This window comes from Curcuma longa, unplaced genomic scaffold (assembly GCF_044706935.1).
Source record: "Curcuma longa cultivar G26 ecotype Majalengka, Jawa Barat unplaced genomic scaffold, ITB_CL_G26_1.1 contig_17073, whole genome shotgun sequence".
Classification (NCBI taxonomy): Eukaryota; Viridiplantae; Streptophyta; class Magnoliopsida; order Zingiberales; family Zingiberaceae; genus Curcuma; species Curcuma longa.
The window spans coordinates 3,436-28,141 of NW_027430510.1; the positions used below are offsets into that span (position 1 = coordinate 3,436).

Genomic DNA, 24,706 nt, shown 5'->3' on the forward strand with positions numbered 1-24,706 from the left:
CCTGTAATGCTTGTCTTATTTTTGAATCTTTTCACCATGTTCTTCTTGATAGTGATGATGCCATTGCTAGGGATTGCTTAGGTTGTTTCTTGTACTGATAAAGGTGACATGCTTGGATTTTGGGAAGCTTATTTGGTTCTTCCTAGTCTCCTTCATGCTTGGAGCTTACTTTAGGCATGGGTTTGTGAAGCATGGATGGTGTTTCAGAGCAATGAGGAAACCTAAGTTTAGGCTGCTTCTTGTGCTCAAAAGGTGACGACCATGGATTTTGGAAAGCATGATTGGTTTTTCTGAGAGCAATGAGGAGCCCTAAATTAGTCCTCTACCTGTTTGAAGCTTAGTTTAGGCTGTTTCTTGTAGTGAAAATGTGCCATGGATGGATTTGGGGAACCATGTTTGTTCTTCTCAGAGCAATGAGGAACCCTAAAATAGTTCTCCTTAACTGTTATAGAGAAATTAAAAGCTTGTGATCTTCAAGGAGAGAAGAAATATTGGTGTGTGATTCTTTTTTGATATAGAATAAGTTGAGATTAGGCCAATTTAATCCCTTCCTGCTACAAGTTTTCATGTGAGCTAATGGTTGCATGATCCAAGCCTGTTTTGAGTAATTTGTAAATGTAATCTCTAGTAGGAACTAATCTTCATAATGTTATTATAGAAGTAAAAGTCGAATGCATACCGCGAAGTATTCCAGTAAAGTGAAAAGAAATCCTTGCTAAGTTAACTGTAATTTGTCATTTGTCGGACGATTCACCATGAGAAGAAAACTGTAGAGATGGGAATGCTTGAGTCAAAATATAGGAGACTTAACTGTTGTTGTTGGATAGAGTTCACTTAAGGTCTAGTCTTCAATTCGTCATCATGTTCGAACTATTTATTATCGAGTACATGAAAGGCTATGTTATCAAATAATCATCAACTCTTTATGCTTTTACGAACTTGTTAGGATCATGGATAACAAGGCATGGCTTTGGAAGAGGAAGTCCTCTTTAAAGAACATTGAGGTAAGAAACTATCTCAAGTTTTTTACTCGAAACCACTTTGTTTGCATTTTCCCTCTTCTAATGCAATGTACATGTTGTAATCACCAATAGTTGTGTGTCTATATTCCCTTATTTGTTCCTCGCTAGTTATGATCGAACAAGAGGAGGCACATTGTTACTAGTCTTGTAATAGTTTACAAAATCTTTTTTCAGAAAGAGAGGGTTCTAGATTTAGAGAGATCCCTTGAAGAGTTAAAGAAGAAACTATCATCAGTTTGCATTGAATCCAATTCTAAAGATGATCTTTTGGCAAAGCAAGCAAAAGTATCTGACGAGGCAATTACAGGTTTGGCATTTACACTAACTTCACATAAATATGTATCATTTGTTTTGTATTTACAAATGTACCTTTGTCGATGTTTCAGGATGGCAAAAAGCCGAAGCTGAAGCCCTTTCTTTAAAGCAACAACTAGATGCTGCTTTACTTCAGAAGAGAACCGCCGAACATGCATTAAAAGAGTGCTTGCAACAGCTACATGTTACTAAAGAAGATCAGCAGTTCATTGTCAACAATGCCGCCTTGAAGATATCGAGAGAACAGGAGAAGATTCGATCGTTAGAGCAGAGGTTAGTCGATACAAGTCAGAAGCTCACTGAGTCAGTTGTCCAAAATGGCAACTTGAATAGAATTATAGAGGCCAAAGAACATATGCTCAAAGAATCAAGTGAGTCTAAATCCAATCTTGAAGCAAAACTCATGGAAGTGATGAGTAGACTTGATTCATCCGATAAGCTCATTGCGTCTCTAAGGTACGAGCTGTGCATGCTTCAGAAAGAGATTGAGATTCGTAACGAGGAAAGGGAATACAATCATCGATCGGCGACTGCTGCTCATAGGCAACACCTTGCGAACATTAAGAAGATTGCTAAGCTAGAAACAGAGTGCCAAAGATTGCGTATCATGGTCAGGAAGAGACTTCCGGGGCCAACAGCTTTAGCTAAAATGCGAATCGAAGTTGAAGCTTTAGAAACAAGAAAGAAAAGGCCAAGTTCCACGAATGAAGATTTCCATTTGAAGGATATCCTTTTAAACGACTGCTATGATTTATCTAGCAAGGGTGCTGTTTCTCTTGTTGATCGACTACGCACCACTGAAGATGAAAACAAGATTCTCAAAGAATCATTGACCAAGAAAAACAATGAGCTTCAGGGATCACAAATCATGGTTGCACACACTGCATCAAAGCTGTCACAGGTCGAGAAACAACTCGAAGAATTATCCAAAAGAGAAGCTTGCTCGGAGCCATATGATCTTCCACTTTCATCAATTTCAGAGCATGGCACCGGCGATGATACTGTCAGCTGCAATGAATCATGGGCTTCGGCTTTAATTTCTGAACTAGAACACTTCAAAAGTGGAAAACCAACCATTTCATCATGCCGAAGTGGTGGTGTATCAGAGTATAGTTTGATGGATGATTCTATCGAAATGGAGAAACCTGCAACAGTTTCTGGAGATAATAATTCATGTGTGACGACCAGAGGCTCTCGTGCAGGACTTGATTTATCGGAAGCAACAGGTAGCAAAAGCAGTACCCAATTATCTCCTTCAAACTTTGAAGAATCGGTTCGCAAACTTACTGAATTGGTTGAGGGAATCAGAAAGGGTCTAGATGTGCCATCTGGAGATGGAGAAGCTGATTTCGTAGAGCAAAATTCTCCGGCGAACATATATTTCACCCGCACATATTTGTGGGAAACTGCTGAATTTGCTGGTGTTTTGCAAAACTTCATTTCGATGTGTAATGAGTTATTATACAGAAAGGTTGATCTTCAACGGTTTGCTGCTCAAACAGCTTCGACTCTCGACTGGATCGTAAGCCATTCCTTTTCACTTGAAGATGTTCTGGATTTGAAGGCAAGAGGGAGGAAATGCACAGAGGCAAATGAATCGAACAGCGACTACAACGAGCTCAAAGCTGTGATATTTCCATCTAAAGGATCTACTACTGATGACAGGAAATTTCCTTCATTATCTGCATTGAAAAGTCTGTTTCGCTCTTCGAGAATGGATGATGTAGAGACCAAACTGAAAGATGAAAATGAGCAACTAAAGTACGAGGCCGTGAGAATGGAGACCAAAAGGAAAGATTTGGAGGAGATGCTGAAAACATCGAATGCTGAGAACGAAACATTGATGGTTCGACTTCAGGAGTTGGAAGCTAATGTCTCAGATTTACAGCTACAACTAGCAGCTGCAAAAGAGTCCAAGGAACATATCGAAGACCAGATCATAAACCAAAAACTGATCAATGAAGATCTTGGAACACAGCTTGCGGCCGCGAAGGCCAAACTGAAGGAGGCACACGGAAAGTTCTTGTCCCTTGAAGTTGAACTCGAAGAGAAAAACAATTGCTGCGAGGAATTAGAGACAACATGTCTTGACTTGCAGCTTCAGATTGAAAGGTGAGTACTATTTTCCATTTTCGAGCTTTATTCTGAATAAAGTCTTGCAATGAAAATGTCTAATGAAATGCTCATTCTAGTGCTTTGCCAAAGGAAACTCCGAAGCTCGTCTTGCAGCAAGAGGAAAAGCGAATCGACGCTGTAAGCAAATTATCATTCATTCTGTGCTGCACAATATCTAGTCCTACCATCAAATTGATTTCCGGCTATTGTTCTATGATCATGCAGGATTGTGATATAGCTGCAGCTTCAGCAAAGCTTGCTGCTTGTCAGGAAACAATTGTAAACTTAGGAAAGCAGCTGAAAGTATTGGCATCACCACGAGATGCACCTCTATTCGACAAGGTCATATCCAGTCCTGCCACTGTGAAATCGAAACACCGGCTTCAGTTAGTCGACCATATGAGAGCAGCATCAGAGGATCAGACGGACCCCGAATCTCCAAACATGAAGGAGATCATATGCACTGAAGTGCCAAAGGCAGCCACAGTTCATGGTTCAGTAAGAAGTATCATGGCTCTGTCACCAGAGAAGTCACAAAAAGGAGTGCTCATGGTTGCGCCGAAGAAACAAAAAGGAAGGGGTGGGTTTCTGAGAAAGCTTCTACTACTACAACGACGAAAGAGCAAGGTGTAACACTCGGCCCCGTTGCTGAATTTGGTACTACTCCAACAAACATAGACAACTCACTCCTAGTAAGTCGTTACCATCCTGAAGAAGACTATATCACTTGTTAATCTTGAATAATTAGCTATAATTTAGTAAGTTTAGTAGTCTTAGTTCACTTAATGACGCTTACGGTCCATGTGGTCTGATTCCGGTCGACTCTGAGTTAAATTTAGGTCCATCCGGGCGGGACGCGATGGAACCCGATGCCGGAGCAAGTCAAGCTGTTGGAGGCGCTGTACGCTGGCGGTTTGCGGACGCCGAACCCGGTCCAAATCGAGCAGATAACGGCCGAGCTGAGCCGGTTCGGCCGCATCCAAGGCAAGAACGTGTTCTACTGGTTCCAGAACCACAAGGCCCGGGAGCGGCAGAAGCAGAAGCGCGCCGCTGCCTTCCATCTCAAAGTAAGTAGCTCAATCTTCCTACATTGCAAGACGAAACGACGGATGAATCTAAAATTGTTGGACGACCGATCGCAGAAGGAAGAGATGGTGACGAAGGAGGCGACGGTGGATTTGGGTCGCAAGCGGAAGTGCAGAAGCTGGAGCAGAGCGGATGTGAAGGTGGTGGAGGAGTGTGAGAGGAGGACGTTGGAGCTTTTCCCATTGCACCCCGAATGGAAACAGATTTGATAGTTTTCTTCTTTTTTTCGTCTTCAAATCATAAAAACGCACTCCATGCTTCTGCTTTTTTCCCTTTAAAAGTACTGTTTTTCTTTCCCGCTTCTGTTAAGCCGTTTCAGTCTTTGGAAGAAGCCATGCACTCCGAGAGGAAGCAGAAGAGCTCTTTTGCTTTTGTTTGTCAATGGAGAAGACTCGAGGCTTGAGAGAGAGCGTTGTATCCTGCTCGGTGCTGTTGCTCGACAGGGCAGCAACAGCAACAGCAACAGCAGCAGCGCAGAAGCAGAGCATGAATGGAAGCATGATGGCAATGGCGATGGGGAGGGAGACGGAGGGGAGACACGAGTGCTTGTACTTGGTCCTATGAAATGGAGGGCAGAGCAGAGCAGAGCTCGCGAGTGAAGGTTAAAGTGTGAGTGTGTTCTGAAAAGTGAGTGAGTGAGGCGAGATCAACGGACACTCTGCTCTGCTCTGTTCTCTATTGAGCTTTCACTCTCGGTTTAATGCAAAAAAAAAAAAAAAAAAAAAACACTAAAATGCAGGAATGTTAAGCATCGTTATTTAGTTCCCCAGCCTTTCTAGTGATCTCCTCCTTCGTGTTGTTGCCCATGTGGCAAACCCCCGTTCGTCGGTCGGACCGCTTCGGGAACGGTGAGAATGTGAATGGAACCCGGTCCGGTTTGGATGATTGAGCTGGGCCCGAGTATGTTGATCAAGTTGCAATAGGGAGGATAGGTGAGGGGCGAGTCTAGTGTAAGCATGCACATCCACACTCAAAATGCCATGATGGACTTTTATCTAGAGACGCTTTTTCTTCCTATTTTTGTTTTCACCTTTTGAATGTGTGTTTGTGCAAAGTGATCGAAATGGATGTTGCTAGAAGTGTTGGTTGTTGCTTTATTTGTAGCTTCTATTATGTAGCTTCATCCTCCAACGTAATTGTTAAATTCATAGTGATTGGATTGGACCAACTGGACTAATCCAAGATTATCAATTCAGAATGGATTTGATTGAAATAATAAAATTATTAAAAAAAATTCAATTCTAACTTGACTTGAATCCAAATCCAAATCCGAACTCGTATAATTTGACCAATCCAAAAAAACTCGAATAACCCAAGAAAACTTTTTTTTACTACTTTATCAATAATTCTTCATTTTTATTTTAATAATTTATTATTATCATACTAATATTACATAAAACATCTTAATTTTTTAAATAAAATTTAATTTAATTTTTAAAAATCTCTTAAATTCTAAACTTGATTCAACTCGAATCCGACTCAAGTTCGACTCGAACAAATCTAACCCCAAAACCCTCAATCTAAATCCGAACTTAAAAACTCACAACCTTAACTCGATATTTTTTTGATTGACTCGGATCTGATTTATTTTTTGAACATTCAAAGAATTTTTTATTATTGGAGTTTTTTAAAAATATTATATATGTATTTTATCAATTTCAGCATCCAATAAAATAGTCTTTATTAAAAACTATATAATCAATATTATGAAAAATATTGCAAATGAAAAGAATTTTTTTTTATAAAAAAACTACATATATTAGTAAATGTCGCAGTGGAAAAGAACTTTAGTCTGGAGTCGGGGAAGTCGAGCGAATGGATGTTCTTTTCGATTGCGATTTGGCGAGCCTCTTCGTCGCCGGAGCTGCGATGCCTTCGATCCCTAAACTTCTACAGGTTAGATTGCGATTGGACCAAAATTGAGTTATGTCGTCTAATTCAAAAATTTAATGAGTTCGATCGCAAAATTAGTGATCAAAATTAATTCGGTTGCTCAAAATTCGGTTGCTAAGGGCTGTTAATTTCTTTTTGTGCCGTCGAATTCAAAAATTAACGACCAAAATCGAGTTCGATCGCTAAATTAGCCACTGAAATTGAGTTCAGTCGTTAATTTTTAATGATCGAAATCGAGTTCGATCGTTAATTTTTAACGATCGAATCGAAATTCAATCGCTAAGGGCCGCTAAATTTCTACCTATATCATTCAATTCTAAAATTAGCACCCCAATTAAATTTCGGTCGCTATTTTAGCGACTGATATTTCATTTCCGTTGCTAAATAGTGATCAATGTTTCAATTCGATCACAAATTAGCGATCGATTAAATTTCGATCGCTAAAATAGCGACCGAATTATTTTCAGTTGCTAGTTTAGCGATCGATATTAATTCGGCCGCTAATTTAGTGATCGAAGTGAAAAATCAGTCGTTATTTTAGCGATCGAAATTATCCCTTATGGTTGTCCACTCATGATTATCCTTTATTTGATTAAGAGCATCATTCCAAACTTTTCAAGACATTTTCCTTGACATGGCTCGGGCAACAGTGATAAGAGCAAGTGGCAGACCAGCACATTCTTCAACAAGTTCTTTAGCAACGAACTTAATTCCAACATATCTAAGCTAAAAACATGACTATTGTTATTCTGCTTAAAGAGTTGTCATGCTTGAATTTGATTTAGGCATTTGACTTTTGTCTTCTTTTGTGCTTTCATTTGTACACACACTGACTTGTAGCGGGTTGTGAACACCACGACTTTGTGCGGCTGCTGTTGCTAGCCTCGCTCTGTAGCTGAGTGCACCATCCCGACTTTGTGCGACCGCTGTTGCTGGCCTCGCTCTGTAGCTGAGTGTGCCATCCTTAATAGTTTCAGATCTAGATGTTTCCAAATGTCATCAAGAAGTAGCATACAGTTCTTATTCTTCAAGAACCTAGACAGCTTATCACCACAAGTTCGTTCATCATCACTCTCCTACAGTGTCTTCAATTGTAAAATCTTTGCAATATAACTATAAAAATAATACCGATTAGCGACTGATTTAAAAAATCATAAAAAAATTCATCGTAATTGATTTAGCAACATAATTTGAATTCGGTCGCTAATTTTAACGACCGAATTCAAATTCGATCGCTAATTTTAACAACCGAATTTGGATTTCGAGTTCGATCGTTAATTTTTAACGATCGAAATTGAGTTCGGTCACTAATTTTTAACGATCAAATCAAAATTCGATCTCTAAGGGCCGCTACTTTTCTACCCGTGCCGTCCAATTTAAAAATTAACGACTAAAATTGAGTTCAATCGCTAAATTAGGTCCAATTCAAAAATTAACGATCAAAATTGAGTTCAATCGCAAAATTAGTGACCAAAATTGAGTTCTATCGTTAATTTTTAACGACCGAATCAAAATTCGATTGCTAAGGGCTACTAAATTTCTTCTCGTGCCATCGAATTCAAAAATTAACGATCAAAATCGAGTTCGATCGCTAAATTAGCGACTGAAATCGAGTTCAGTTGTTAATTTTTAATGATCAAAATCGAGTTCGATCGTTAATTTTTAACGATCGAATCGAAATTCAATCGTTAAGGGCCGCTAAATTTCTACCTGTGTCATCCAATTCTAAAATTAGCACCCCAATTAAATTTTGGTCGCTATTTTAGCGACTGATATTTCATTTCCGTTGCTAAATAGTGATCAATGTTTCAATTCGATCACAAATTAGCGATCGATTAAATTTCGATCGCTAAAATAGCGACCGAATTATTTTCAGTAGCTAATTTAGCGATCGATATTAATTCGGCCGTTAATTTAGTGATCGAAGTGAAAAATCAGTCGTTATTTTAGCGATCAAAATTATCCCTTATGATTGTCCACTCATGATTATCACTTATTTGATTAAGAGCATCATTCCAAACTTTCCAAGACATTTTCCTTGACATGGCTCGGGCAACAGTGATAAGAGCAAGTGGCAGACCTGCACATTCTTCAACAAGTTCTTTAGCAACGAACTTAATTCCAGCATATCTAAGCTAAAAACATGACTGTTGTTATTCTGCTTAAAGAGTTGTCATGCTTGAATTTGATCCAGGCATTTGACTTTTGTCTTCTTTTGTGCTTTCATTTGTACACACACTGACTTATAGCGGGTTGTGAACAACACGACTTTGTGCGGCTGCTGTTGCTAGCCTCGCTCTGTAGCTGAGTGCACCATCCCGACTTTGTGCGACCGTTGTTGCTGTCCTCGCTCTGTAGCTGAGTGTGCCATCCCTAACAGTTTCAGATCTAGATGTTTCCAAATGTCATCAAGAAGTAGCATACAGTTCCTATTCTTCAAGAACCTAGACAACTTATCACCACAAGTTCGTTCATCATCACTCTCCTGCAGTGTCTTCAATTGTAAACTCTTTGCAATATCACTATAAAAATAATACCGATTAGTGACTGATTTAAAAAATCATAAAAAAATTCATCGTAATTGATTTAGCAATAAAATTTGAATTCGGTCGCTAATTTTAACGACCGAATTCAAATTCGGTCGCTAACTTTAACAATCGAATTTGGATTTCGAGTTCGATCGTTAATTTTTAATCGATCGAAATTGAGTTCGATCACTAATTTTTAATGATCAAATCAAAATTCGATCTCTAAGGGCCGCTACTTTTCTACCCGTGCCGTCCAATTTAAAAATTAACGATTAAAATTGAGTTCAATCGCTAAATTAGGTCCAATTCAAAAATTAACGACCAAAATTGAGTTTGATCGCAAAATTAGTGACCAAAATTTAGTTCTGTCGTTAATTTTTAACGACCGAATCAAAATTCGGTTGCTAAGGGCTGCTAAATTTCTTCCCGTGTCGTCGAATTCAAAAATTACCGACCAAAATCGAGTTCGATCGCTAAATTAGCGACTGAAATCGAGTTCAGTCGTTAATTTTTAATGATCAAAATCGAGTTCGGTCGTTAATTTTTAACGATCGAATCGAAATTCAATCGCTAAGGGCCGTTAAATTTCTGCCTGTGTCATCCAATTCTAAAATTAGCACCCCAATTAAATTTCGGTCGCTATTTTAGCGATTGATATTTCATATCCGTTGCTAAATAGTGATCAATGTTTCAATTCGATCACAAATTAGCGATCGATTAAATTTCGATCGCTAAAATAGCGATCGAATTATTTTCAGTCGCTAATTTAGCGATCGATATTAATTCGGCCGCTAATTTAGTGATCGAAGTGAAAAATCAGTCGTTATTTTAGCGATCAAAATTATGTCTTATGGTTGTCCACTCATGATTATCCCTTATTTGATTAAAAGCATCATTCCAAACTTTCCAAGACATTTTCCCTGACATGGCTCGGGCAACAGTGATAAGAGCAAGTGGCAGACCTGCATATTCTTCAACAAGTTCTTTAGCAACGAACTTAATTCTAGCATATCTAAGCTAAAAACATGACTGTTGTTATTCTGCTTAAAGAGTTGTCATGCTTGAATTTGATCCAGGCATTTGACTTTTGTCTTCTTTTGTGCTTTCATTTGTACACACTCTGTCTTCTTGTAGTGGGTTGTGAACACCACGACTTTGTGTGGCTGCTGTTGCTAGCCTCGCTCTGTAGCTGAGTGCACCATCCCGACTTTGTGCGACCGCTGTTGCTGGCCTCGCTCTGTAGCTGAGTGTGCCATCCCTAACAGTTTCATATCTAAATGTTTCCAAATGTCATCAAGAAGTAGCATACAGTTCCTATTCTTCAAGAACATAGACAGCTTATCACCACAAGTTCGTTCATCATCACTCTCCTGCAGTGTTTTCAATTGTAAATTCTTTGCAATATCACTATAAAAATAATACCGATTAGCGACTGATTTAAAAAATCATAAAAAAATTCATCGTAATTGATTTAGCAATAAAATTTGAATTCGCTCGCTAATTTTAACGACCGAATTCAAATTCGATCGCTAATTTTAACAACCGAATTTGGATTTCGAGTTTGGTCGTTAATTTTGAACAACCGAAATCGAGTTCGATCACTAATTTTTAACGATCGAATCAAAATTTGATCTGTAAGGGCTGCTACTTTTCTACCCGTGCAGTCCAATTTAAAAATTAACGACCAAAATTGAGTTCGATCGCAAAATTAGTGACCAAAATTGAGTTCTGTCGTTAATTTTTAACGACCGAATCAAAATTCGGTTGCTAAGGGTTGCTAAATTTCTTCCCATGCCGTCGAATTCAAAAATTAACGACCAAAATCGAGTTCGATCGCTAAATTAGCGACTGAAATCGTGTTCAGTCGTTAATTTTTAATGATCGAAATCGAGTTCGATCGTTAATTTTTAACGATCGAATCGAATTCAATCGCTAAGGGCCGCTAAATTTCTGCCTGTGTCATCCAATTCTAAAATTTGCACCCCAATTAAATTTCTGTCGCTATTTTAGCGATTGATATTTCATTTCTGTTGCTAAATAGTGATCAATGTTTCAATTCGATCACAAATTAGCGATCGATTAAATTTCGATCGCTAAAATAGCGATCAAATTATTTTCAGTCGCTAATTTAGCGATCGATTAAAGTTCGATCGCTAAAATAGCGATCAAATTATTTTCAGTCGCTAATTTAGCGATCGATATTAATTCGGCCGCTAATTTAATTTAAGTGATCGAAGTGAAAAATCAGTCGTTATTTTAGCGATCGAAATTATCTCTTATGGTTGTCCACTCATGATTATCCCTTATTTGATTAAGAGCGTCATTCCAAACTTTCCAAGACATTTTCCCTGACATGGCTCGGGCAACAGTGATAAGAACAAGTGGCAGACTTGCACATTCTTCAACAAATTCTTTAGCAACGAACTTAATTCCAGCATATCTAAGCTAAAAACATGATTGTTGTTATTCTGCTTAAAAAGTTGTCATGCTTGAATTTGATCCAGGCATTTGACTTTTGTCTTCTTTTGTGCTTTCATTTGTACACACACTGACTTGTAGCGGGTTGTGAACACAACGACTTTGTGCGGCTGCTGTTGCTAGCCTAGCTCTGTAGCTGAGTGCACCATCTCGACTTTGTGCGGCTATTGTTGCTTGCCTCACTCTGTAGCTGAGTGTGCCATCCCCAACAATTTCAGATCTAGATGTTCCCAAATATCATCAAGAAGTAGCATACAGGTCCTGTTTTTCAAGAACCTAGACAGCTTATCACCACAAGTTCGTTTATCATCACTCTCCTACAATGTCTTCAATCGTAAACTCTTTGTAATATCACTAAATTATTCACAATGGTATGATATTGTCCACTTTGGGCCTAAGCCCTCATGACTTTGTTCTTGGGCTCTCCCCAAAAGGCCTTATATCAATGTTGATACTTTCCATCCTTTTAACTCTATGATCTTTTCCATGTACTTTAGATGTGGGACTATGTTTGCACCGTTGCAACCCAACAATTCCCCCTCAAACAAAGGAGCACAGGCCCCCTCAACGTCGTTTTTGATGTCTGAATCCTCGATCCACAAAGACTTTTTGTCCCTCGATCCACCTGACCTACTAGGACTTCCCACCTAGCCGCAGCTAGGACTTTTTGCCACTTGGTTCACCCGACTTACTAGGTTTTCCACCTAATCGCAACTAGGACTTTTTGCCCCTCGGTCCACCCGACCTACTAGGACTTCTCACCTGGTGTCTGGTATTTTCCACCTAATCGCAACTAGGACTTTTTGCCCCTCGGTCCACCCGACCTACTAGGACTTCTCACCTGGTGTCTGGTCCTCTTGATTCAGACACAAGAACACCCACTTCCTTTGTTTTAAGGTTCAAACCACATGGTTAGATCTGGATTATGGCTCATCCGACGGGTAGTCCGGTGAAGAGCGACGCGTCTCGCTCTGATACCACTTGTTAGTACCGATGGAATCAAAATATCTCCACAATGGTATGATATTATCCACTTTGGGCCTAAGCCCTCATGCCTTTGTTCTTGGGCTCTCCCAAAAGGCCTCATATCAATGAAGACACTTTCCATCTTTTTAACTCCATGATCTTTTCCATGTACTTGATGTGGGACTATGTTTGCACCCTTAAACCCAATAATTAATTGGAGGAACCACTTCAACTGGTCTCCAGACACCTTGAAGATGAGGCTTTTCCCAATCTTCCCGGCGGGGTGGTTCCTAGCGTATTGTTCTTTGGTGAGACGCCTTGCTGCCATTAGGGCAGCGACGATGGTGTCCCCAAATAGCATCTGTATCGATGCTGAGGTAACCGGCGCGAGACCCAAGGGGGTAGAGCTCGCGCTGGAGGAGCAGGTGGACATTGATGTCGCAGAGGTCGGCGATCGGATTGCCGCATCCCTCACCGGCGGAGGTGAGGGAAAGAAGGAGCGCTCCCTTGCCGCGGGCACAAGGTGCGAGCGCGAGGAGCTCCTCAGAGGCGCCGGATTTTGAAATTAGAACGAGGAGATCCCTAGGGAAGACAGCACCTAGGTCGCCATGAAGAGCGTCAACGGGGGAGAGGAAGGCGGAGCGGGCGGAGCCAAGGGAGGCGATCATCTGGGCAAGCTTTTGGGCGACGATGGCGGACTTGCCCACGCTGGAGAAGAAGACGGCACCGGGTGCGTCAAGGAGCGCCTAAGCGAAGTCTGCCGCCTGGGAGAGGTCGAAGAAGTAATCGATGTGGCGGCGTTGCGCCTGGAACATACGGCCAATATCGGCAGCGTCGATCTTCCCATCGGACCCCGAGGGATCCGGCAGCAGGGGCGGTAAAGATCCCATCTTTAGAAGGTTTCTTCTAAAGTCAACTTGACAAAATCTTGACCATGAGAAAAGTCAAAGGGTATTTTCCGAGTCACACGTCAAGGCAAGACCAAGCCAGCAGTTGACTCGCTCCACCGCATTCCTTTGCGTTCCTCCAATTCCTCGTCTCCATCTCTCTCTTTTCGTCAATTTCACCGATCATTAAGCGCATATTAAACTAGAATTTCAATAACACGTTAATCGTAATTAATCCAAATGGAAGAGCGAGAGATGGAGGAGTTGGTATCCAAAATCGCCGGCGGCAACCGCCACCGCTACACCAGTCTCCGCGACGTCCTCCAACTCCAGCGTCGCCACCACCCCATCTTCCGCACCTCCCTTGGCCTCGTCCGCTACGCGTCCATGTTCACGTCGACAACGTCGACGTCGCGGCACCAGCACTTCTCCCGAGGCGGCGGCAGCGGCAGCGGCAGACGGCCAGTGCTCATCGACGCCTCGGCCATCCGCATCCGGGACCACCTAGTAAAGCGCGCGGCGTCGGCGTACCTGAAGTCGGCGGCGACGGTGGTCGCCTCCGGCGACCACCGGGACTGCGTGGTGAGAATGTGGCGGCGTTGTCTGATCTGGCGTGCGTGCCTCTGGGACCCGCTCGAGAGCTGCGTTGGCGTCGCTGCCCGGACGGTGAGCCACGTCCTCGCCGCCGTCGTCGGCCACCTCGGCCGGTTCTGCGATCGGGGGAGGAGTCTGCTTCAATGACCTTAATCCAACAATGTCCTTAATTTCAGAAGCTCCATGGCGATCTCAAATTTCCTTACATATATAGTCCACTCGCTCGATCAAAGATTCTGATCGAAACTCAAATGCCAAAGTTTTTCTTCTTGTCATTGTCAAAGATAATGGAATCCAAGTGGATGAACACAAGGAAAAGAACATCAGAAACATAAAAAATGATCTCTGAGAAACAGAAACATAATCTGGTATCCAAATCTGAACAGATAATAAAGCACAGCTAAAATACAACTTAAGATTTGGGTTGAAACCCTGGTAGAGACTGATGTGTTAGCATCTATTGGGACATTTGTATAATTAATGAATATATATGGTCATCAAAATTATTAAGTCAAAATTTGTGGTCTAAATTTTATTTGGAATTTGACTTAAGGACATAATTGTTATGAATAATAATTGTGGATACCATTTTGTAATATTTCTAATTTGATGAGGGGCCAAATTAGAAATATGCCAATCTTTATAAGGGGTTATGGTCCCCAAAAGGCAGAGCGACAGAATTTTTTCTGAATCCCCATCGTCAGAGAAACTACGGAAACCTAAGGAACTCTGCACCTTTTGGGAGATCATCCTCGGCTGCTAGCGATGGATTCCGGTACGCTTCCGAATTTTTCCTTCTTGTTGTTTCTTAAGAATTGGATAGACGATGCATGCGTTGAGATTTCTCGACATTAGGGAAAATGCAAAATACCAACAATTGGTATCAGAGCGAGGTTTATCTCAGTTCTTAAGAAATTCCATTATTTTAAATCCTGTATGGTTCAGTTTTATTTCTATTTTTGCCGCATTTTCTCTACTGTTTTGGCCGATGACGAACACGGCAGAAACCCCGTGCATCGGCAAATGACAGTTCCGCGTGAACAATAGTGCTCGGCATTTTCGTTGGAACTGTTGTGCAGGCACCGGTAAAAAAAAAAAAAATCGATAAGAAATAGGCATCACGGCAGCCTAGTGCAGGCGCCAGTAAGCACCGGCATCCGGCGGTGCCAACGGCGCCGACGGCGTGCGGAACGAACTGCACTCAGTTACAGGCGTACAGCAGAGAACATGTTTTTTTTTTTTTTTTTTTTTTTTTAATTAAGTTAATTAAAAAAAAAAACCGGCGTAGAAACAAAGAAACGGCCTGTCCGTTTTTTTTTTTTTGGCAACGTGGATTTTTTATTAAGTTAATTAAAAAAAAAAAACCCACGAAACGTTGCATCAGTTTTAATTTTGGCAACGTGGCATTAGCTGTTTTTTTTTTAAATGAACAGCGATGTGGGATATTTGAAAAAATTCATGCACGTAAAAAAAAAAAAAAAAAGGGAAACGTGCATAAGTGTTTTTTTTTAATGATAATCCATTAAATCTAGTTAGTTAAATAAAATAATTTAATTAAATTATTTTATCCAAATTTTTCCTTCCACTTAAGTTCAGAAAGAGGATTGGTCTTGAATGGGCTTTCTCTTGTTGGAGTGAAGACGTAGCAAAGCAGAGGGCGAAAGAAGCTACGTTAGGAAAGTGAAAGAGTAGGGGATAAAAATAATTTAATTAACTTATTTTATATTTAAATTTTAAATGGATTATATGTGTTCCATTAATATTGAGATATTATTATAGTATGACTTAAGGTGTAAATGTATTATTTACATTGGAAAATAATTTTTTTTTTAATCTTGTTCTTTAATTAGCATTTAGTTCTTTATTCAAAGTAAATAAGTTGAATTATGATGTTGCCAAAGTGACCTCTCTAATTTGGTTTATTTAATTTTGAATTTTGAATGTTTGTAATTGTGTATTTCCATGTGATCATTTGATCGGCCCAAAGGACGGTCAATGGTTGACCGGAGTACATAAATTACCTGTGATAGTAAACACGTAACAATTATAAGGATTTCACATGAAAATAGCAAATCAATCCAAAGAGGGGTTTGTTATTTGTCGTGCATTATTGTTAGTGTTTGATTATTACAACAAGGATATTACTAGCAGTTAATTTTACTGTCCAAAGACTTGAAATTAATGGTGCATTAGATATCTTGGATGGGTTTGCTAATTATTTTGAACTAGATTGAAAATTACAGTAGTGTGCATGTTATTTACAGTTTATTTTCTGTTCTCTTTTCAGTTAATGTTGCAAATATCTCTGCCAACTTAAATTCAATACCGGTCCTTAATGGTTCCAACTTTAAGGACTGGAAGGAGAACATTCAGATAGTTCTCGGATGCATGGACATGGACCTTGCGATACGGACGGAGCAACCCCCTACTCCTACGGTAGCTAGCTCTCTTGAAGAGAAAGCTAAATTTGAGAAGTGGGAACGCTCTAACCGCATGAGTCTAATGATCATTAAGCGTGCAATTCCGGAGGTGTTCAGGGGTGCAGTGTCTAAGGACACCACCAATGCTAAAGATTACCTTGCAGAACTTGAAAAGCGCTTTGCCAAAAGCGATAAGGCTGAAACAAGCACTATTCTTAAGAGCTTGATTTCAATGAAGTATAAGGGCAATGGTAATATAAGGGAGTACATCATGGAGATGTCCAATCTTGCTTCAAAGCTTAAAGCATTAAAGCTTGATTTGCATGAGGAGTTACTTGTGCATCTCATTCTGATTTCTCTTCCAGTTCAATTCAACCACTTTAAGGTCAGTTTTAACTGTCAAAAGGAAACGTGGAATTTGAATGAACTGATCTCTCATTGTGTTCAAGAGGAAGAGAGATTGAAGCAAGAAAAGACTGAAAGTGCTCATCTAGCAAGCACCTCTAAGGATAAGGGCAAGAAAAGGAAGAATGTGGATGCTGCAGGTCCAAATGCAAAGAAACAAAACAAAGGAGATTGTTTCTTTTGCAATAAGGCTGGACACATAAAGAAGGAATGTACCAAATATTGTGCATGGCGCGATAAAAAGGGTATGTTTTTTAATTTGGTTTGTTCTGAAGTAAATTTAGCTTCAGTACCTAGAAATACTTGGTGGTTAGACTCCGGTGCTACCACTAACATCAGTATTTAGCTTCAGTACCTAGAAGCCCTCAGTATGTTTTTTAATATGCTCCATCAGTTGTTGTACTAGAACAGAGGAATTGCGAACTTCATCCTGTTGGGACGTTGCTGCCATAGCGAGACTCGGCGGCGGCGTCGAGGAGAGCCAACGGGCTCTTGACGTCCTCCCCGTCCTTGCCCACGTCGTCGAGATCCCGCTCCCGCAATCTAAGCGGGCTTCTCTAGATGGCGACATCCTTCCACAGCGACCTCGAGTTAAGCAAGAACCCTGTCCACTCCATCTTCACCGGAGCGACAGTCTTTCCGGCGCCGAGCATCGAGGGAGCTGCTGTATTAATCCTCTTCAGCTGGCGATCGGCTGGCGTGGATGAGGATTCTTACGTAGATGGCGCCCACCAATTCACCTTCTGCGCCTCGATCGTCGAGCATCTCCAGTCTACCTCTGCACGTTGCTGTGGTCGGCGAACAAGAACAGCACGATCCCTTCCATTATCCTGTCCCTCACCATTCTGCTCCATGAGGAATCCGACAAAGATCCAAATTTGACATGGAATTACGAATCAAGATCTGATTTTGCTCGGTGCAAAAAAAAAGAGGAATCAATTACATTCCGTGTACGAAGGGACTAAACAGTACAAACAGATCAACTTTTGTATTCTCCAAGTACACACGGCCATTATCGTAATTCCCTACTGCATTAATAATTTCACTCGAGTTCTTAAAAGAAGTCGTATATAAAAATCTGCACCACACTTGCATATTTTATTCGACCGTACGTAATATTTAGATACACAGCAAAATCAAACAATTAAAGCATTATACGAACACATAAAACACATGCGTATACGTAATCGCGCATGCGTATATATTAACACACCCTTTAATTGACCGCGCACTCCGGCGGCGGGCCTCTCGCCGTCTGCCGCTTGGGATCGCGGCAGTAGTTATAAACCATGTACCTCTCCCGCATCCACTTCACCTTCTGCATTCCGGCGAAGTCCAGCACTTGGTTCCACCACGGCCTGCCGCGGCTGGAGCAGGCGGAGCCGACGGCGCAGGCGTCGGCGTTGAGCCCGCGGTAGGTGGCGATGAAGGGCGCCTTGGACCAGTCGGTCTTATCGAGGCCGCCGCGCGTGGCCCACTCGTCGCCGTCCCAAATGCTGGCGTACACACGCATGGGCTGACTCTTCGGGTATGGGACTCCCATGCGTTCGTTGTTCCGGAACACTCTGATCGGCGTCCCGTCCACATAAATCCTGCAATTTTTCATCAATTATCAGATAATCGATCTTTTGCCCTTTAAATTAACCGACAAACTTTTACGCAATCGATGCAGTTTCAAACTTACACAATCTCTTGAGGATTCCACAGAACAGAGTAGGTGTGAAAATCCAGCCTGGGATCGAACCAGAGGTAGAACTGCTGTTCCCGGTCGCCGGTCCCCTGTGCGTACACGTTGGTGTGGAGCACGTACGGCTGCCCGCTCACGTTCCCCAGAAACTCCAGGTCGATCTCGTCGTGCGTGCCCCCCAACGACGACAGCTGCAATTTATTTTACTTTTTAAATTTTATTCACTAATTAATTAACTAACTAACTAACGAAATGAATCATCACGTAGAAGGTGGTGACGGTGCCGGCGGAGTTTCCGGGGACGAGCTTCATGCGGATGTCGAAGCGGCCGAAGAGGAACTCCTGCCGGGAGCGGAATCCGGAGCCAGAGGCGCGGTCGAGGGAGAGCTGGAGGACGTCGCCGTTGAGGGCTTTCCCGCGGCCCCACGTGATCTCCACCCCGGAGAGGAAGTTGATCGCCGAGACGCCGGCGACGAGCGCGAGAAGGGCGACGAGCAGGAACGACGAGTACTGAGCACTCGCCATGGGATGTTTACTTGGAAGGAAAGCACGCATCCAAGTGTGTGAAGGAAGGGGATTGGAGGAGGGAGATTTATATAGCTAGCTATTGATCTGCGATCGCCTACTGAAAGAGATAAGCATGGATGAAACTGAACAATTAATTCATACTAATTGAAAATATCAACCAGTCAACTGGTCGTCAAACAGAAGGAGTGTTTTTTATTCACAGGAGGGAGTCTGAAGCATCGTCTTCAATAAACTGTTGGATTACTATTTCAATTATTTTGTCGATCGAAAATCTTTCGTTTTCTCGATATGTGACTGTGTTTACTTTGATGGGGATGGGGAAGGGGGGCGTCTGTGCATGCATGCACGAAGGCGTCGGAAGGAGGTGAGAAGGAGCAAGCGATTGATTGGCTGCAATGCTGCATGAGAAGTAATCCGAGGCGGAAGGTAACACGTCAACGCCTGGAGATTAGACGGTAGCCGACGATGGCTTAGGTGGACCGCTCTCGATAATCATGTTGTCGATTTTAGTCTGGAGATGGAATTAATTGCGTGGATGAAAAATCTTAAGTGTTTAGTTGGCGTACAGCTGCTGCATGGCTGGCTCTCTTGTCTTCTATCTGATGAAATGATATATGTCAATTTCTATCTTCTAATGAAATGATATATGCCGATTTTATTTTCTTCTATTCAAATCTAATCAATAAATAAAAATCAAGAAGGTTCCTGTTTTTTTTTCCATCTAAATTTATTAAAATAATATTCTATTTAACTGTTCAATATCTATAATTACTTAACTATCATACAATATTATTCAGTAGGATTATCTCCTGTTTAATTTCTGAATTGATCAGATATTTTATAACAGTTATGAAACTGTAGCTGTTATAATATGAACAAGAACAATAGGAATCTACAGTATGCTCTTGTAATAGTTATGATTTTATAATTATTATAACGTGTTTGATCGAATTCAAAATTTAAGTGATTTACCCTGAGATAATAGCAGAGATTGAGTTCATGAGACTGACTAGATTTATCATTTTTACTGATTGAGATTTATCATTTATTTTTATAAAACTGTAGCTTACAATATGAAAAAAATAATAAAAAAAGTTAAGTGAGAGATAACAGTAGTAAAATTGAACTTCTTTGATATTTTAAAAATAAAAAAGTATCTTTGACTTTTGCTCATTTTAATTTTCGCAAAGCATATAACTGTATATATATATATTCAAATCTAATAAAAATTTTTTATTAGTACAAGCTTAGGAGTGTCAGAATGAAACTTCTAGGCTTTAGTTTATGATTATTTGAAAAAGATAGTTTGATTAGATAGAAAGGGGATTATTCTTTAGAATAAAAGAGAAACAATCTACGAAAACCTTTGTGGATTAATTTTATCTTTTTTTTCTTTACGCTCTAGATGAGCCTTTGTATGTCTAGCATCACCAATTAGCCTACCTACAATAATAATGCCAAATTAATATTGTCATGTTATGAGATTATTATATTATAATAATCCCCATCGTTGACGTCATGATCGTTACAAATCATCATGGTTAACAATCATGCCTTACTGTCAAGCTAGCTAGCCCATGGTGGGGCATACCAATCCGCCATTCTGATGGGCTAGAAAATTCTTAACTCAATTCAAGACAGACTGAGAGTTAGATGGGCCAATTCATGAGCATGTCAAAAAATACAATATATAAAAAAGATTAAAATTTTTAAGTTTAGATTACGATCTATAACAGGTTAAACTCATCAGCCCATTGAGTTTTTTATTTTAATTTTAAATTTAAAAAATAGAAAAAATTATCAACCCACTGGTCAATCCGAGTCTGTCATGGGCTAACTCACGCAGATCGCGAACCTAGGTCTTAAAATGAATTGATAAAATTTTAATTCAACCTATTTAACTTGTTTGGCAAAGCGGATCAACCAGATAAACCCAACCTAAATGAACGGCTCTAACCATGCCTTGTGTTAATTATTTGTTTATTCTATTTTAAAGTGAAGTAATGACTTTGGTCCCTTGTTCACAAGCGAAAGCAATTAGACTATATTTAAATTCACACATATTCTTAGACGCATTCTATTCTAAGGCAATGTCTAAGATCATTATCTTACACACTTTGTTCTAATAGCTAGCCTTTAGCGAGTTGGTCCACTTTTGGCATGTATTTTCCAATCTTTCATTATCCAACCCATATTTCTCTTATAGCCATCCTTCCCCAAGATAGTGAACTTGTCTCATCCCTCAAACACACACAAAGCCATTCTTCTCTACTATCTATCATATCTCTATTCCGAGCCACCCATTACCGCAACTCAAACACCCGCTAATTCAACACCTAGAATAATCGCAAGTTCAAGGGCCTCTAGATACAAGCACCGACACTTCGATTAGGATCTTTGGTTGTCGGCCCCTCCAATGCTCAGTCCTATCTAAATCCGGCTGGCATCGTGAAAGTAAGAGTTCCGTTTGGTAACTGACTTTACTGTTGCTCATTAACCTTTCATTTTCTTTGCAGGTCGTATCATGCTGAATGCGTCCATGAATACGGTTCTTAAGTGGGACCTAACCCGCCTCGAGAGCCTGTGGGCAGTAGGAGATCCTACCAAAGATCCTGGCGCCCTACCCCCGTCTCGTGCTTCTACGATGAGCTGAGCTGTCGGTGACACTCCTCATTCCAGAGATGATGGATTGGCACAAAATGCTCCCAAGCTGAAAAAGGTGGCTATCCCCGAGGGCTCTTCCCGACCTCAATCGTCTGGAGCTGATCGGCAAAAGAAGTAAAAGATTCGACCTCTAGGTGGGATGGCCGAGGCGGATCTCTCAAACAAGCGTTGGTGCTCAATTGACGTCGAGCCTACTAGTTCAGAGCTTTTTGCTTTGCCCCGACCTCCAGCCTCTCGACCTAGAGATCAGGGTTGTTGTGACAAAGGCTCGAGAGATGAAGTGCCTTCTTCTCTTCTATCCAGTGCGGTGGCGGCCGATGAACCTAATATTGTGGAACCTTATGTGCCTCACTCCGTTCCGATAACGAAGATACAAATTGATCCTGGGAGTTTATTCTCACGCACCATCTGCGAAGCTGCTACTGAGCGCCTGGAAGCTCACCAAAGACTTCTTCCCCAGCTCGGGATGGTGGAATTGAGTGAACATTTATACGAGTCTTATATCAAGGTATACCTGTTTGGGTTGTGGATATCCAATGGTATCGTGATCTAATTAAATTTCCCGTTCTGTAGACTGGTATGGAACAAAAAGCTCTACATCGTCAAGTGGTTCGGTCGAAAAAGCGTATCGCCCGGATGGACAGCGAGATAACTCGTTTGTGGGCAGAATTGGCCGACCGACCTCCTATGCCTCAAGGTTTGTCCGAGGCTTTGCGGGACGTGGACTTAGCTCTGGCCGAGGTGATGATGGCCCAAAGCACTCAATTAAAAGCGGAGGAAGAGGTCGAAAGATGGAAGGCAAAGACCCAAGAATTGTGTTACGCTAAAAGACAACTTCAAGAGTCCTGCTTACGGGTGGAGCGCTTGTCTACGCAATGAGAGACCGACCTAGTTGTGACAAAAGATCAGATTCAGCAGTTGGAGGTTGACTTTGCTAAGGAGCGTGAATGTGGGTTTAGCAGTTATCAGAAGATCGTACTAAAGAAGAACAGCTCGTGTCTGAGCTCAACGCGGCCCAAGTAGAGATGGAAGATATACAAACGAGAGAGGAAGCTCGATTTGCAAAGCGCCACCATACCTTCCTCTCCTCGCTCGAATTTTATCATTTGGTTGCTTTAAGGGCCAGCAAAATGATTGAGTATGGTTTTGACGGGGCAATCCTTCAATTTATGAGGTCGGGCCTCATTGCTCGGGATGCCGACCTGAGTTTTCTGGATTTAAAGGCAGCTTGGAATGCCTTACCTGAGGTCGTCCAACAAGATTTTCCTAATCCGGATGGGGTGACTGAACCCGAAGCTCTGGATGCTTCCGTCAGTCAGGTGGGAGTGTCCATGATAACTGCTGATCTCCCTCTGGCTTCACATGTGTCAGAGCCTATTGACCTTCCTGCCCCCCAAGGTCCGGAGTCAGCTGCCGAGATCTAACGGACCTGGGCTTCTCATTTTGCTTTACTTTCTTGCTTCTATGCGTTTGCAAGGTTTTGTGTTTCTTTTGGTTTTTGAGGGGCTGATCTAAATAATTCTCAGAGCTCCTACTTGGTGTCTCTGAGTAAGTTCTTGTGCTTGGTCTGAACATAAATAAACACTTTGCGTGTGATTGTGTCGATATGCAAGTCAGTCGTTCTTCTAGAGTTGATGTCTTTGCTCTTCCGAAGGATCTATGCTACCTCGTGGATGGGCGAGGTCTCACTTGTTTGAGCTCTGCTACTTAGCATCACTAGCGAGGTTCGGACTAAGGGATCCTTGTCGTTGTTCGAGGTCCCTGGGGAGATCATTTCGCGAGCTCGGCGTAGCCGTGGTGGACCATCGCGGTGGGTCGTGGGACCATCGCAGACGTGTTCTTCGAGGCCCATGTCATCGTCTCTCTACGCTTCTCGTCCGTAACCCTCTGACGCTTACATGACAAGACCTGAGGAGGTGCCACGTTACCACCTTTCTCGTTTGTCTTCTTCGTGCTAGGCCGTGTAGGATAGCTTTTTGGAAAAGGAGGATTGCTTCCTTTTTGGTTTCTCGTGCCTCTCCAGTCTTGCTGGCCTTGATCAGCGTTGAGAGTGGTGCGGGTGCCTGCGGCAGGTATATATCAGGGAGGCTGTCTATTTTCCTCGCCATCTGCGTTCTGCTCTGGTTTTGGATTTTGGCTCCCCAGTAGGTCTGATGGACGACACCCTTGAGGAGCACCTGCAGTGGCTTAGGGAGAAGGGGACGAGTCCAAACACAAATCGGGGCTTTGGGCTCTCCGGGCGTCCTTGTATGGTAGTGCAGTTGAGAGGATTGAGAAAGAACGGGATGCAACGATCCTCCGAAACAAGCAGATAAAGCAGGCTATGGCTGAAACTGTCAGGAGGGTGCTGAAGCTCGATAAGGAGGTTGCTAGGGCCTTTGAGCAAGCTCAGAAGTCAAGTAAGAACTAACCAGCGCCGTCAAGAGGCGGAGCGACTCGAGGAGGAGTACCATGATGGCTTAAGGAGGCTAGGTGCGTTGGAGGATGAATTGATAGCCGCGGACTCCTGCCCACGCCTCGCCATCGGGCTCCGGACCGTGACCCCCATGACTTAGGAGGGCGACTCAGATAGGACTGGTTGGTGGCCGCCGTTCCGCTAGCTGTGTTGAACTGGGGGTATTTTGTATTTTGAACTTGATCTTGCCTTGGGCTCGAGTTTGTTGGCGATGTTGTCAGTAGGGCTTGGGGTCCGTAGGGGGATATCGTCATTATCTTCATCATAAGGCTGGGGTTCGTCGCGCTGGGGGTATCGGAGACTATGCCTGTTAGGAGGCTTGAGTCATCGAGCGCGGAGCTCGAGAATCCTGCCTGTCGTAAGGCTTAGTCATCGAGCGTGGGGCTCGGAGTTTCGACCTGTCGTAAGGCCATGTTGGCGAGCGCGGAGCTCTGGAGTCCGGCCTGTCGTAAGGCTAAGTCATCGAGCACGGAGCTCGGAGTTCGGCCTGTCGTAAGGCCATGTTGGCGAGCGCGGAGCTCAGGAGTCCGGCCTGTCGTAAGGCTAAGTCATCGAGCATGGAGCTCGGAGTTCTGACCTGTCGTAAGGCCATGTCGGCGAGCGCGGAGCTCGAAAATCCTGCCTGTCGTAAGGCTAAGTCATCGAGCATGGAGCTCGAAGTTT

At 42.1% G+C, this 24,706-nt stretch overlaps 5 protein-coding genes and 1 pseudogene across 5 annotated transcripts; 4 read left to right on the plus strand and 2 right to left on the minus strand.

Annotated features, from left to right (window-relative positions):
• The first annotated feature begins 950 nt into the window (after positions 1 to 950).
• Positions 951 to 4,085, plus strand: LOC141816509 (filament-like plant protein 7). Its single transcript, XM_074704280.1, has 5 exons — positions 951 to 1,004; positions 1,197 to 1,329; positions 1,409 to 3,449; positions 3,530 to 3,590; positions 3,678 to 4,085. The coding sequence occupies exons 1-5, from the start codon at positions 951 to 953 to the stop codon at positions 4,083 to 4,085; spliced, it is 2,697 nt and encodes an 898-aa protein (XP_074560381.1).
• A 236-nt stretch (positions 4,086 to 4,321) lies between these two features.
• On the plus strand, positions 4,322 to 4,747 carry LOC141816510 (WUSCHEL-related homeobox 4-like). The gene has a single exon (XM_074704282.1). It carries the CDS (start codon positions 4,322 to 4,324, stop codon positions 4,745 to 4,747), a length of 426 nt encoding a protein of 141 aa, XP_074560383.1.
• A 96-nt stretch (positions 4,748 to 4,843) lies between these two features.
• LOC141816511 (putative arabinose 5-phosphate isomerase) lies at positions 4,844 to 13,293 on the minus strand (annotated as a pseudogene).
• Positions 13,294 to 13,530: 237 nt separating this feature from the next.
• LOC141816512 (uncharacterized) lies at positions 13,531 to 14,031 on the plus strand. The gene has a single exon (XM_074704283.1). The coding sequence runs from the start codon at positions 13,531 to 13,533 to the stop codon at positions 14,029 to 14,031; it is 501 nt and encodes a 166-aa protein (XP_074560384.1).
• A 2,161-nt stretch (positions 14,032 to 16,192) lies between these two features.
• On the plus strand, positions 16,193 to 17,416 carry LOC141816513 (uncharacterized). The gene is made up of 2 exons (XM_074704284.1): positions 16,193 to 16,954; positions 17,121 to 17,416. Exons 1-2 carry the CDS (start codon positions 16,273 to 16,275, stop codon positions 17,414 to 17,416), a joined length of 978 nt encoding a protein of 325 aa, XP_074560385.1. The 5' UTR covers positions 16,193 to 16,272.
• Positions 17,417 to 17,760: 344 nt separating this feature from the next.
• On the minus strand, positions 17,761 to 18,969 carry LOC141816508 (xyloglucan endotransglucosylase/hydrolase protein 20-like). Its single transcript, XM_074704279.1, has 3 exons — positions 18,661 to 18,969; positions 18,394 to 18,587; positions 17,761 to 18,301 (listed from the first exon to the last, which is right to left on the minus strand). The coding sequence occupies exons 1-3, from the start codon at positions 18,949 to 18,951 to the stop codon at positions 17,926 to 17,928; spliced, it is 861 nt and encodes a 286-aa protein (XP_074560380.1). The 5' UTR covers positions 18,952 to 18,969; the 3' UTR covers positions 17,761 to 17,925.
• Positions 18,970 to 24,706: the final 5,737 nt, after the last annotated feature.